The 14,079-nt window shown below is 46.1% G+C and overlaps 1 protein-coding gene across 17 annotated transcripts in view; it reads right to left on the minus strand.

The window, feature by feature from the left end:
- Positions 1-14,079, minus strand: part of OTOF (otoferlin) — a 218,315-nt gene that overhangs the window by 13,302 nt on the left and 190,934 nt on the right. For all 17 annotated transcript variants that reach the window (XM_081188315.1, XM_081188324.1, XM_081188322.1 and 14 more), the window contains 5 exons: positions 12,225-12,352; positions 9,818-9,988; positions 7,251-7,411; positions 4,648-4,790; positions 712-800 (listed from right to left, as the gene is read on the minus strand). In XM_081188315.1, the coding sequence (XP_081044441.1) occupies positions 712-800; positions 4,648-4,790; positions 7,251-7,411; positions 9,818-9,988; positions 12,225-12,352 (692 nt within the window). The remainder of the gene's footprint in view (positions 1-711; positions 801-4,647; positions 4,791-7,250; positions 7,412-9,817; positions 9,989-12,224; positions 12,353-14,079) is intronic.

Below are 14,079 nucleotides of genomic sequence, written 5' to 3' on the forward strand. Positions count from 1 at the left end.
GATTGCTCATAACACCACTTCCTTTTTGGCGTAACGCCATAAAATTATATATCAGTGGGAAGATAATCTAATGAAGAATGTACTGCAACAAAGTTTGTTGTGTTATCTGTATTCTATCAAAGGTTATAGCCAAATAACCAGAAAAGGGAGTGTTTAGAAAGCCAATCAGGTGTCATCTTGTTTTGGAAATGATGGTTCATAACACCACTTTTTTTTTTTGGAGTAATACCATAAAATTATATTTCAATGGAAAGATAATTTCTATTGCCTCTTCTTTCTTTTATTGTCTCATTCGTTCTCTCTCTTACTCTCAGTCTCCTTACCCCCTTAAACTATCCTTCCCTCCATCCCTTGATCCACCCACTCATTCTTCCTCCTCCTGAAAGGATTTCATGGATGCCGGGATCTTCTCTGGGCCCTCTTGACTAGGGCTGGGCAATATATTGATATCTCGTCCAAAACCAGTTTGAAGACCATTATACCGGTTTCATCATTTTTGACCTGGCGATATATCATGGATCGTGATCTCGAGTGTGCCATGCAAAAATCACAATGATCCGTGAAGCCAGCCCACACGGCTCCATCCTTATTCCAGACATCGTGATCTATTGGTATATCACCATGTTTAGCTGGTGATGTATCGCCATATTGAAAACCCAATCTTGCCCAGCCCTGCCCCTGATCCAACCCTGACCCAGAGCAAAGCATTACTTCTTTGGCTTCCTCGGCGAGATGTCAATGGCGGGTCCTGGTGCCGGCATGTCCATGGGGAACATGTCCACCCACAACTCCAGCCGTCCCTGCAATGGTGGAGAGAGCCAGTTAGTGGTACCTAAATCCTGCTTCTTGGGAGAAAAGCAATGACAAACATAGACAGCATCTTAAAAAGCAGAGACATCACCTTGCCAACAAGGTTAAAGCTATGGTTTTCCCAGTAGTGATGTATGGAAGTGAGAGCTGGACCATAAAGAAGGCCGATGAATTGATGCTTTTGAATTCTGGTGCCGGAGGAGACTCTTGAGAGTCCCATGGACTGCAAGAAGATCAAACCTCTCCATTCTGAAGGAAATCAGCCCTGAGTGCTCACTGGAAGGACAGATCCTGAACCTGAGGCTCCAAGACTTTGGCCACCTCATGAGAAGAGAAGACTCCCTGGAAAAGACCCTGATGTTGGGAAAGATGGAGAGCACAAGGAGAAGGGGACGACAGAGGACGAGATGGTGGGACAGTGTTCTCGAAGCTGCCAGCGTGAGTCTGACCAAACTGCGGGAGGCAGTGGAAGACAGGAGTGCCTGGCGTGCTCTGGTCCAGGGGGTCACGAAGAGGCGGACACGACTAAATGACTAAACAACAACAACAAATCCCCCCCAAGTCCCAAATCGCTGGGCCCTGCTCAGATCCAATCTGTTTGGGAAGCCCCATTGCATTTCATGCAACCTTTTCTCCTGTTGGATCAGACCCAAGGTGCAGATGTCTCTTTTCCAAACGTGAAGAAGAAGAAGAAGGAGAAGGAGAAGAAGAAGAAGTTTTATTTATACCCCGCCCTCCCAGCATGGGCTCAGGGCGGCTAACACCAGGTATAAAAACAATTGATTATTCCTGACAATCAAAGGAAAGCATTCCTTTATGCAACGACAGCTGCCAGGATGCTTATAGCAAAAAATTGGAAAGGGAGAAAAATCCCATCAATGAAAGAATGGCAAATTAAATTTTGTGAATATATAAATCTGTCAAGACTCACGGCATTCATAAGGGGACAATTGGTCCCAAAATTATTAAAAGAATGGGAATGTGCTAAAGAGTATATGAAAAAACATTGTTCTGGAGTAAACATATCGGCATGTAATGAATGATGTTTTGCAGGGTTAAAGAAAAAGAAAAAATGGTGTAAAAAGTATAAAGATAGAAGTAATCTACATTAGACACAACAATTTAGAAAGAGTAAAATTTTTGAGGTCTTAGGAACAAAGGAAGTCAATATGTGTATATGTATGTAATGACTAGATTAGAATGAAGATATGGTTTTATTTGTAGATGTGTGCTTTTTTGGTTTTTGTTTCTTTTATGTTCTGTTTTTCTTTCTTGTTTGTATAGTTTCATTTTGGGTTCAATGTTTGTAATTTTTGTTGTAATTTTGCATTGAATTGTTTTTTGAATTTTGAATTGAATTTTGTTGCAATTTTGCATCTCTGAAGTCTCTCAGCCCCACTCACCTCACAGAGTGTTTGTTGTGGGGGAGGAAGGGAAAAAGAGATTGTTAGCCGCTTTGAGACTCCTTACGGTAGTGATAAAGCGGGATATGAAATCCAAACTCTTCTCTTCTTCTTTGACAATAAAATTTATTTTTTTAAAAACACAGTTGATTAAAATACAGCTTAAAAACAAGATTAAAATGCAACATTAAAATGCAGCCTCATTTCAGTAGAAACTCAAATCAAAAACTTTTGGGGGATGAAAACGTCAAGTCTTCACCAAGGCCAACTATCCAAACTGGTCCTACGTGGGCCAGAAAAAAGCCAGGGAAGTCCCCAAATAGGAGTTCCATCACAGAAGGAGAAAGGAAAAAGCAAAGAGCGAAATGCTTCTGTCAGGGAACTGCCATCAGTGCCGGAGGGAGAGAGCAAGCTCCAAAGGGATCCCAGAGAGCGTCCCGGGAGTGGGAGAAGCAGCCCATCTTCTGGGGAAGGGAATCAGTGTAGCTCCAGTGGAGAAGGGGGGCAGATGGGGGAATCGGCGAGGTGGCCCCATGACTCCTTGCTGGGGAGTGTGACGCGGCAGCTAAAAATGCCAATGCAATTCTGGGCTGCATCAATAGGAGTATAGCATCTAGATCAAGGGAAGTAATAGTGCCACTGTATTCTGCTCTGGTCAGACCTCACCTGGAGTACTGTGTCCAGTTCTGGGCACCACAGTTCAAGAAGGACACTGACAAACTGGAACGTGTCCAGAAGAGGGCAACCAAAATGGTCAAAGGTCTGGAAACGATGCCTTATGAGGAACGGCTAAGGGAGCTGGGCATGTTTAGCCTGGAGAAGAGGAGGTTAAGGGGTGATATGATAGCCATGTTCAAATATATAAAAGGATGTCACATAGAGGAGGGAGAAAGGTTGTTTTCTGCTGCTCCAGAGAAGCGGACACGGAGCAATGGATCCAAACTACAAGAAAGAAGATTCCACCTAAACATGAGGAAGAACTTCCTGACAGTAAGAGCTGTTTGACAGTGGAATTTGCTGCCAAGGAGTGTGGTGGAGTCTCCTACTTTGGAGGTCTTTAAGCAGAGGCTTGACAACCATATGTCAGGAGTGCTCTGGTGGTGTTTCCTGCTTGGCAGGGGGTTGGACTCGATGGCCCTTGTGGTCTCTTCCAACTCTAGGATTCTATGATTCTATGACCAGCGGGGGGAGGAAGAGTCCTCCGCTGCCTACGCCCTCCTTGCGCAGAAGGCTTCCGCGCAGGGAGAGTAGGAGGAGACTGGGTGTCAAAGAGCTTCTTTGCTGGAAGAAGTTTAAGAAACGCCCACTGACGGATTCTGCCAGCGATTGAGACAGCCACGGGTGAGTGGCTGTCCGGACAGGAAAGGTTCACTCAGGCAACCCAGCCAGGTGTTGGGACAGGCTTACGCACGAGCAACCCCTAGGACCATTACAGCTTCCTAGAAGATCACGGGCAGGATCCCAGGCCCTATGAACTAGCAGAAGAAGAGGAGGAGAGGCTGCTGGATCAGGCCTATCGCCCATCTTGTCCAGCATCCTGTTTTCACAGTGGCCAACCAGGTGCCCATTATGGGGAACCCACAAGCAGGATTCGAACCCAAAGCCAACCATCTCCCCTCTGGTGGTTTCCAACTGTGGAGCCATCCTAGCTGGAGCCATTGAAACTCCTGAATTTGCAACCAGAGGTACCACTGTATTAAAATTTATATACCGCCCTAAACCCGGAGGTCTCACAGAAAAGATCAACGGATAATAGATATAAATCAGGGAATCCAGCAGTCGAAAAAGGAGATACTATAAATACAGAAGAGACGGAGGTTACTAAATATGAATAAGGACGGCTTGTATTCCATTCCATTTAAATGGAATGGTTTTGTTTGTTTGGTTTAGGTTTGTCTGTTTTTTTTTTCTTTTTTAATGTATTTTCTTCAGGTATAGACAGAAAGAATGCTGTTTATGCTAACAGTTATAAAAATGTGTTCTTTTTCTAATTCTTTCTTTTTACTATCTTTTGTATATGTAAGATGTGCGAGATGTAGATGTCAACAATAAATAAAAATATTTTTTTTAAGAAAATGATCAACATAAAAACCACAATATATATATAATCAAAATAAAAACTACAGCCCAATAACACTCCCGCCCCCCTTGGAGTTGGTGGCATTAGAGACATGCAAATACAGTGGTACCTCGGGTTAAGTACTTAATTCGTTCCTGAAGCACCACTTTAGCTAATGGGGCCTCCTGCTGCTGCTGCGCCGCCGGAGAACAATTCCTGTTCTCATCCTGAAGCAAAGTTCTTAACCTGAAGCACTATTTCTGGGTTAGCGGAGTCTGTAACCTGAAGTGTCTGTAACCCGCGGTACCACTGTACATGGTTGGAGCACGAGTCCTCCACACCAGCAAGTGCGCAGCCTAGAGTGGCGCCAGGTACCTGCTCGATGCCTGGCTTGTCCGGGTTCAGCAGGGGCCGTGTTTCCACATGCTCAGGCACCAGTTTGCAGCCCACGCGCGGGATCTCCTCCCAGTGGTGCAAGACAGTCAGCGCTAGATGCTCGTCCGTCTGCTTCTTCTGGCCTGCGGGTGCAGAGGCAATGAGGCAGAAAGAGAGAGAGGAGCAGAAATATTAGCTGATGTTTACGGCACCCTCGTGGGACCAACAAGACGGCTCGCCCCATCAGCCTGGGTTTGCTGTGGTCTAAACCACACAGCCTAGGACTTGCCGATCAGAAGGTCGGCGGTTTGAATCCCCGCAACGGGGTGAGCTCCCGTTGCTCGGTCCCTGCTCCTGCCAACCTAGCAGTTCGAAAGCACTAAGTGCAAGTAGATATATACCGTATTTTTCGCTCGATAACATGCACCTGACCATAACACGCACGTAATTTTTAGAGGAGGAAAACAAGAAAAAAATATTCTAAATGAAACAGTGGATGTATGATTTTTGTGGTTCATGCTGTGGCCACAGACATGTGATCTGATGGTGAGTTTGGGGTGACCCAGTGCAAAAATCCTGAGGATCCATGTGGATCCGTGCTTTGTAACCACGTTTTAAGTGGGGATGGAAGGAAAAGCACTCAAGGGATAAGGAGCACGCGTGGGGTGGGTGGAGAAGCAGCTTTTCTGCGAGCTGAGCAGGGAGGGAAAGAGCACTGTTGCTTTAAAGGTATACTTAAGGTATTTGCCCTGTGCCTGGGGTTTTTTCCATTTAACAGTTTGCAGCCTTTTTCTTCTGCTCCTTGTTTTGAGGCAGAATAGATTTGAGCAAGTGAGGAGGACTTGGATTGCAGGGGATTTGCTATTAGCTGTGTAAAAGCTCTCCTCCTTGCAGCCTTCTACTTTGTTTGTACAGGTGGCTACTGGTATCAGGTTCAGTTTGAGTGATAAGCAGCCACCAGCAGCAATACAATGGAGCACAAAAAGCAGTAGGGGCACTAGGACCCAGACAATGCTCAAATCTATCCTGCCTGAAAACAGCTGAGAAGCGGGGGGGGGGGGGGATAGCCTTTTCTTTTACTTCCTGGTTTTCACTGCGCTCCTGGCTCAGAGCTCCAGGTTGGTTTTGGTTTTTTTTGCTGCTGGTTGCTTAAACTTTATCCTTCCTGATCCAAGCCCTCCTGTCCCTCTGCAGCCTCATTGCTCCATTTAGAGAGCACTGGGACCTTTGCTAGCTGAGGCTGCAGCAGCTGTTGCCGGCTACTTTAAAAGCGCCTGCTGGCTTTGAACTGCCTGCCTTCTCCCGGCTTGCTATGGCTCCCGTCTGTCCCTCCTCGCGTGTAAGCGGCTGCTGCCCGCTTTGCTGGCATGGCTCTCCTTCCCTCCCTCCTCCTCAGCTCCTCCCCCTCCTCCTGGCTGTAAAGCAAGCAAAGCTAGAGCCGTGCAAAGCCCTGCAAGCGGCTCCGCTTTGCTTGACTGACGGCAGCCATGGCTCCGGTCGAGTGCATTCGCTCCGTAACACGCACAGGCATTTTCCCTTACTTTCTAGGAGCAAAAAACTGCGTGTTATGGAGCGAAAATTACGGTAGATAGCGCTCTGGCAGGAAGGTAAAGGGCGTTTCTGTGTGCTGCTCTGGTTCGCCAGAAGCGGCTTAGTCATGCTGGCCACATGACCCAGAAGCTGAATGCCGGCTCCCTCAGCCAATAAAGCGAGATGAGCGCCACAACCCCAGAGTCGGTCACGACTGGACCTAATGGTCAGGGGTCCCTTTAGCTTTACCTCTAAAATGTACCTAAAATGGACGCTGGTGGCACTGTGGGTTAAACCACAGAGCCTAGGGCTTGCTGATCAGAAGGTCAGTGGTTCGAATCCCTGCAACGGGGTGAGCTCCCGTTGCTCAGTCCCTGCTCCTGCCAACCTAGCAGTTCGAAAGCACCTCAAAGTGCAAGTAGATAAATAGGTACCGCTCTGGCAGGAAAGTAAACAGTATTTCCGTGTGCTGCTCTGGTTCGCCAGAAGCGGCTTAGCCATGCTGGCCACATGACCCGGAAGCTGTACGCTGGCTCCCTTGGCCAATAAAGCGAGATGAGCACTGCAGCCCCAGAGTCGGCCACGACTGGACCTAATGGTCAGGGGTCCCTTTACCTTTACCTTTATGTCATCCATTGAGCAAGGGATTCAAATTAAAAGAAAAGAGATCCTCCCCCCTTTTGTATTATTAAATTAATAATATTCCCTGTGGAACGCCCTCCCAGCAGATGTCAAAGCAATAAACAACTATTTTACTTTTAAAAGACAACTGAAGGCAGCCCTCTTTAGGGAAGTTTTTAATGTATGATGCTGTACTGTTTTTAATATTCAGTTAGAAGCTGCCCAGAGTGGCTGGGGAAACCCAGCCAGATGGGCGGGGTATAAATAATAAATTACTATTACTATTATTATTAAATAATCATACATAAATATTCTGCAAAATTTGAAGGCCGGCTGTGTTTCTCGTTTCGTATTGTGCAGGTCTGCCTTTTCATCATGAGCTAAATAGACATCCTCTCCCTGTCCCCATCTCTCACCATCAGCCGTCTGGGGCTGATTCGCTTCCAACATACCGTTTTCGTCCTCCACTTCTGTGGGTCCCGTGAAGACCCGGTTGGTCACCTTCACTCTGCCGCCAGGGCCGTAGTGGGGGCCGTCCAGCTTCCCCTCTTTGCATAACTTGGACAAGATCTGGGTGGGCTTCTGAGGGTCTCTCCACATATTGTAACCATGGCTGTGGACAAAAGTTGACTCTCGTCAGTTCAAGGTAGGGCTTGGGGGAGCCCAGTCCCTGCAGCCCACTCCTCAAGGACCCTCCCTGCTCTGTACAGTGATGCCTCAGGTTAAGTACTTAATTCGTTCCAGAGGTCCGTTCTTTGTTAAGGGTTTCAGAACTTACAGGGTTAAAGAGTTCTGAGTGACATCTCACATCTTGAGGCGTGGCTGCAAGACACATATGGGAGTGGTTTACTCTGAGCGTGTCATTCTCGTACGCTCTGCGAGAGGAAAGATGTGCGAGCTTTCGCCGGGTGTAATTTACGATGTTATGCTACACGATTAAAGGCTGAAGAAGATAAGAGAACGCCTTGTGTGTGTTCTGATTTATTACCCACACACTGCAATCGCTTCTGACCGCTGTGATTGCTCTGCTAAACCGGCCAAAGAGGCAGGAGGACGTTTCCGTGATCAGCAAGGAGATGCGTGCGCAGCGAAAGCCTGCCGGGCTCCATTTTGGCCCTCTTGGCCGCCATATTCTTAACCTGAAACTGTTCTTAACCTGAAGCACCACTTTAGCTAATGGGGCCTCCTGCTGCCACCACCACGCAATTTCTGTTCTCATCCTGAAGCAAATTTCTTAACCCGAGGTACATTCTTTCACCTTTGGTGGACGTGCCCAAGGATTAAGGCTTTCTGGGAGATGATTTATAATGAACTGAAAAAGGTATTTAAATATACCTTTCTGAAGAAACCAGAGGCCTTTCTCCTGGGCATGGTTGGCCAATTGGTGCTAAAGAAGGATAGATCTTTCTTTATGTATGCAACAACAGCAGCAAGAATACTTATTGCAAAGTATTGGAAGACACAAGATTTACCCACTCTGGAAGAATGGCAGATGAAGGTGATGGACTACATGGAATTGGCGGAAATGACTGGCAGAATCCGAGACCAGGGAGAAGAGTCGGTGGAAGACGATTGGAAGAAATTTAAAGACTATTTACAGAAATACTGCAAAATTATGACTATGGCAGACCAACACGGCTACCTATCTGTAACTGCAAAATTAATGAATGTTAGAATGATGTTGGATTGAGGTTAAGTGGTTTTTAGCAGTAATGTTAAAAGGAATATGTAAAAATGGATTGTTAACAGATGATAATTTAAAGTTATTATATTTTAAGATAAGAGATTAAGATAAAATCGAAGAGGGAAAGGATTTGCTGAACTAACTAATTTGAACTGGAATACAAAAAGGGAGGTGTGAGAAGGTCGGGGAAACAAGCAAATTAAAGATAAGACATGGAAAGACTAATCTGTTTTTTAATTGTTTTTATCTTGTATTTTTATTTTTTATTTCTTCTTTCTTTTTTTCCTTATTTTTGTAATATGTTGAAACTTTAATAAACATTTTTTTTAAAAAAAACAAACCAAAGTTCTTAACCCGAGGTACTATTTCTGAGTTAGCAGAGTCTGTAACCTGAAGCATCTGTAACCTGAAGCATCTGTAACCCAAGGTACCACTATATGGGTAAGACTTAATAGGAAGTGTTGCTGAGTTCACAGAATCAAAGCGTTGTGGAAGGGACCGCAAGGGTCCTCTAGTCCAGCCCCCTGCAATGCGGGAATCTTTTGCCCAACCTGGGGCTTGAACCCACAGCCTTGAAATTTGGGATGTGGAACTGCAATGCCATGTGAGCGAGATGAATAAACACCCAGCAATAAAAGATAACGGGGGAGGATTTACCCCAGCAAATTATTTGTCAAAATTACAAATACCCAAATACAGACGGGCATTTACCCTCGCTAGATTCAACGTGCTGCCATCTGCCTTATTGCAGGGCAGATTCGAAGGTAAACCATACATGGAACGAGTCTGCCCCTGCGGCTTGATGGAGGAAGAAACTGTCTCTCATGTCTTGTTACGCTGCCGTTTCTACGGGGATCTACGCTCGGTATTTATCACTCCTGTTATACAAAAATCTCCAAATGGGTCCGAACTCCAATGTCTAAATCTCCTGGTAGATGACAAGGATCTAGAGATCACACTAAGGGTGGCCAAATTCTGTGCCACTGCCATAAAACCTAGGGAACAAGCTGTGCTACCAAAATGATTAAGGTTTTAAATGACAATTTTAGGTTTTATTTTAGTGATCAAGATTTTAACTGCCTCTATATCTGTATTGTCTCTGTTATACCCAATTGCAATTCAATGTATCCCTGTTGTGTTTTATGATTTTCCTGATATTGTAAGTGACCCGGAACTGGTCTGTGACCGTAATAATAAAATTCTGAATTAAGAGTCCAGTGCTTTATTTGAATGAGGCTTCTTTGAATGAAGAGTTGACTTCTCTGGCAAACTCTGCTTCTTGCAGGGCCTCCCTCAGAGCTACAAAATTCAGCTGCAGGGATCCAGGATGCTTACATGGAGTAGTTCTGTGTGATCCCACAGGTCGCCCTGTGCTTGCTGTAGTATCGGTTCTCCAGGTCGATCTTGGTCTCGCCAATCAGATCATCGGATCCCACCAGATCCCAGTCGTAAATGGCCACTGTCAACATGGACTCCATGGGAAAAGTGGCCTCGATGTCAAACGACCTGGAGGGGGAGAGACAACCATCTGGAATCACGGGGTAAATTGGTAAGGAATGGGAAGTGGCAAGCGAGGAGGAGGACAGCCCTCAGGGATGGAGAAACTTTTTCAAAGCAATTGTTGCTGGGATACGTGGAATTATTAGATGGGTGCAAAAATAAGCTAACCAACTATCTGGGTGGTCCCAGTTTGGGTCAGGATTAATCTAAGACAGGCTTTTCTTAGCCTTGGGTCCCTAGATGTCAATAATAATAATAATAATAATAATAATAATAATAATAATAATAATAATAATTTATATCCCGCCCATCTGCTTGGATTTCCCTAGCCACTCTGGGCAGCTCCCAACAGAATATTAAAAACACTATAAAACATCAAACATTATAAACAATATAAACATCAAACATGTTTAGGGAAGTTTTTAATATTTAATGCTGTATTGTTTTTAATACTTGATTGAAAGCTGGCCAGAGTGGCTGGGGAAACTCAGCCAGATGGGCGGGGCATAAATTATTATTATTATTATTATTATTATTATTATTATTATTATTATTATTATTATTATTATTAACTTCCCCAAACAGGGCTGACTTCAGATGTCTTCTCAAAGTCAGATAGTTGTTTACTTTCCTTTTATCTGACAAGAGGGCATTCCACAGGGCAGGTGCCACTACCAAGAAGGCCCTCTGCCTGGTTTCCTGTAACCTCACTTCTTGCAATAAGGGAACCACCAGAAGGCCGTCGGAACGGGACCTCAGTGTCCGGGCTGAATGACTACAACTCCCAGCATCCCTCACCACAGGTCCTGCTAGATAGGGATGATGGGAGATGTAGTCCAACCATGCCTGGGGACCTGAGATTGAGGAAGGCTAACCTAAGGTGTACAATGCCTGGTTTGGAAAACCCCAGTTCTCCACCCCCATTAATGCATTCCAGTACCAATGGAATTTTGCTGCCTCACAAGTGCCTGTAAATGTCCTCCTCTCTGAGTCTGCCTCCTGGCAGGTCGGGTGTCCATCTGAGCTTCCATATGAATAATAATAATAATTGTTATTTATACCCCACCCATCTGGCTAGGTTTCCCCAGCCACTCTGCGCGGCTTCCAACAGAATATTAAAATACAAAACCTATTAAGCATTAAAAGCTTCCCAAAACAGGGCTGCCTTCAGATGTCTTCTAAAAGTCTGGTAGTTGTTGTTCTCTTTGACATCTGATGGGAGGGCATTCCACAGGGCGGGTGCCACCACCAAGAAGGCCCTCTGCCTGGTTCCCTGTAACTTGGCTTCTCGCAGCGAGGGAACCGCCAGAAGGCCCTCAGTGCTGGACCTCAGTGTACGGGCAGAACGATGGGGGTGGAGACGCTCCTTCAGGTCTACTAGGCCAAGGCACAGTCAGAGAATTGTAGAGCTGGAAGAGCCCTCAGTGATCATCTAGTCTAACCCCCCTGCAGTGCAGGAATTTCAGCTGAAGAATCCCTGACCGACGGCCATCCAAACTCTCTTTAAAAACCTTCAGTGAAGGAAAGCCCACCACCACCAGAGAGAATCTGTTCCACCGTTGAATGGATCCTACCCTCAGAAAGTCCTTCCTGATATTTTGTTAGGATCTCCTTCCTTGTCCTTGGAATACCGTATTTTTTGCACCATAACACTCACTTTTTTCCTCCTAGAAAGTAAGGGGAAATGTCTGTGCGTGTTATGGAGGGAATGCCTATGGGTGGCATGCCTACGGATTTTCCTCCTCTAAAAACTACGTGCATGTTATGGTCGGGTGCGTGTTATAGAGCGAAAAATACGGTATACGCTCCTTCAGGTCTACTAGGCCAAGGCACAGTCAGAGAATTGTAGAGCTGGAAGAGCCCTCAGTGGTCATCTAGCCTAACCCCCTGCAGTGCAAGAATTTCAGCTGAAGAATCCCTGATCCAAACTCTTTAAAAACCTTCATTGGAGGAAAGCCCACCACCACCAGAGAGAATCTGTTCCACCATTGAATGAATCCCTACCCCCAGAAAGTCCTTCCTGATATATTCTCAGGATCTCCTTCCTTGTCCTTGGAATACATTTTGGGGGGTCCTTGCCTCTAGAGCAGCAGAAAGCAATCTTGCTCCACCTTCTGGGCGAAAGGGCTGCCAGGTGGAAGATGGAACGAGCTTGTTTTCTGCTGGCCCGGCAGCAAAAGAAAACCCAACCAAGTCAGTGCTGTGCAAAACCGCTGCCTGGCTCAGCGCAGGGACCCCTTACTTTCCAAAAATGGGGTTCAGCTGTTTGGAAATGTAGTTCTCCTTGTCCTTGATGTCCGTCTTCCCCAACTTGATGACGACGTACGGGTCAGCTTTGCCGTTGATGTCGGCGGGATGCAGATCAGTGGCCTGGAAGAGAAGCCAAGGCTCATTGCAGGATGAAACCCTAAAGTCCCACATTAACAAAAAGGGGTCCCTTCTCTCCAACTCGCCTGCTACCTATCTTTGAAGAGGCTTGTGATGGCCTGGGACTCGGGCTCAGACTCAGAACCGGAGGAGTCTCAGTCCGCACAGGATCTTTTGCCTCAGGCAGCATCTGAACGGAGTCTGGGGCCTGATTCTGAAGAGTCCCAGTCTGTACAGGTACCTCTGCAACAAGCACCAGCTGGGCCGAGTCAGGGGCCTGATCCTGCCCTGGCTCCAGATGCATGGATGACCTCGTTGCCTCCAGCTGGGCCATCACTTACAGCTGCTCCACTACCGGTTGGGTCAGGGGAGGCTGAGGTGGCCTCTGGGTCTAGTAACCCACCGACGTCTCCCGAGCTGCAGAGACTCAGGTCTGAGAGAAGGAAAGACCTGAGTACTCGCAGGAGGAGTGCTCGCCTTTGGGCAAAACAGAGAGGTGAGTTGCTGGGGGATCAGGACCGGCCGTTACCCCGACAAAGATAAAAGGCTGTTGGACCCCGCCCCAGGTTGCAGGAGCAATGCTGATGTTTGCCTGATCCTGCACCTGTCCTTGCCTGGTTTCCTGTCTCGTGTCCTGCCTTGGCCTGTCGGACTGACTCCCAGCGGAACTTTGGGACTCTGGACTGGTCCTGGACCGCGTTTCATGGGTTACCCCTGGGCCCAGCACAAGCTGACCTTAAGGTACATACAGGGCCAGATTGAGGTTTGATGAGGCCCTAAGCTCCTGAAGGTAATGGGGCCCTTTATATGTCCAGCTGTCCTTTGTCAACAAGAAATTGTCACTTTTTGGTGTGTGGAATATATGCTATATGGTAATTTATGGACCTAATAGCTCTCTAAAACCATTTGCGCATGTTTCCATGCAAACAGTCCATGCAGAATGTCGGCACCCTATATATAGAAATGAGCAAACCAGTGATATTTTAGGGAGCAGGCTAGCAGGTGGGGCCCATGACTTACATCATAGGAGCCTCCACAACACAAAACACTGTTGCTGTATGTAGGTTTTATTTTATTTATTTTTTATCTTATATTTTGGAAATGTACATCCAGGGGTTTTTTCCTTTAATTTTTTGGGGGGTCCCCAAGAGAGTGGGGCCCTAAGCTAGAGCTTGTTTAGCTTATACATAAATCAAGACAAAGAGATAATAGTTCATTTTCTGTTCGCTGCTCATTTATGGAAAGAGCTAAAGGGAGCGAACATTTCTTTTTGGCATTCCAAAGTTCGGGAATTTCCTTTATCTGAAAGGCTGGTCAAGAAACCATGCGTTTCCAGGGGACAATGTTGAAAGGATAGATAGGTTACACCATCAAAACTTATTTACACTGTTGAATTTATCCTAATACTACCAGTATTTTTAAATGCGCACAATTTTCACCCATGCAATCAGTAAGCATTTTCCAGTCTTCTTTAAACATATATTCTTCTCGTTCTCTTATTCCATTTATGTATGCGACTACTCCAGCCCATGTTTGGCTAGCCCAAAAACGGAAAACAAACGAGGTCCCAACCAAAGAAGAACAACTTAAACTAATGGAATACGTGCAGGATGGCCACAAGTTCTAGTCTTATGAGCGAGAGAGAGAGAAACGTGTCTCCCTCCAACGTGTCTCCCTCCAATTCTGTAAACTTCTACCATGCCTCTGATCATCAACATCTGATGATCTCC

Source organism: Podarcis bocagei (genome assembly GCF_964188305.1).
Source record: "Podarcis bocagei genome assembly, chromosome: 3".
NCBI classification, from domain to species: domain Eukaryota; kingdom Metazoa; phylum Chordata; class Lepidosauria; order Squamata; family Lacertidae; genus Podarcis; species Podarcis bocagei.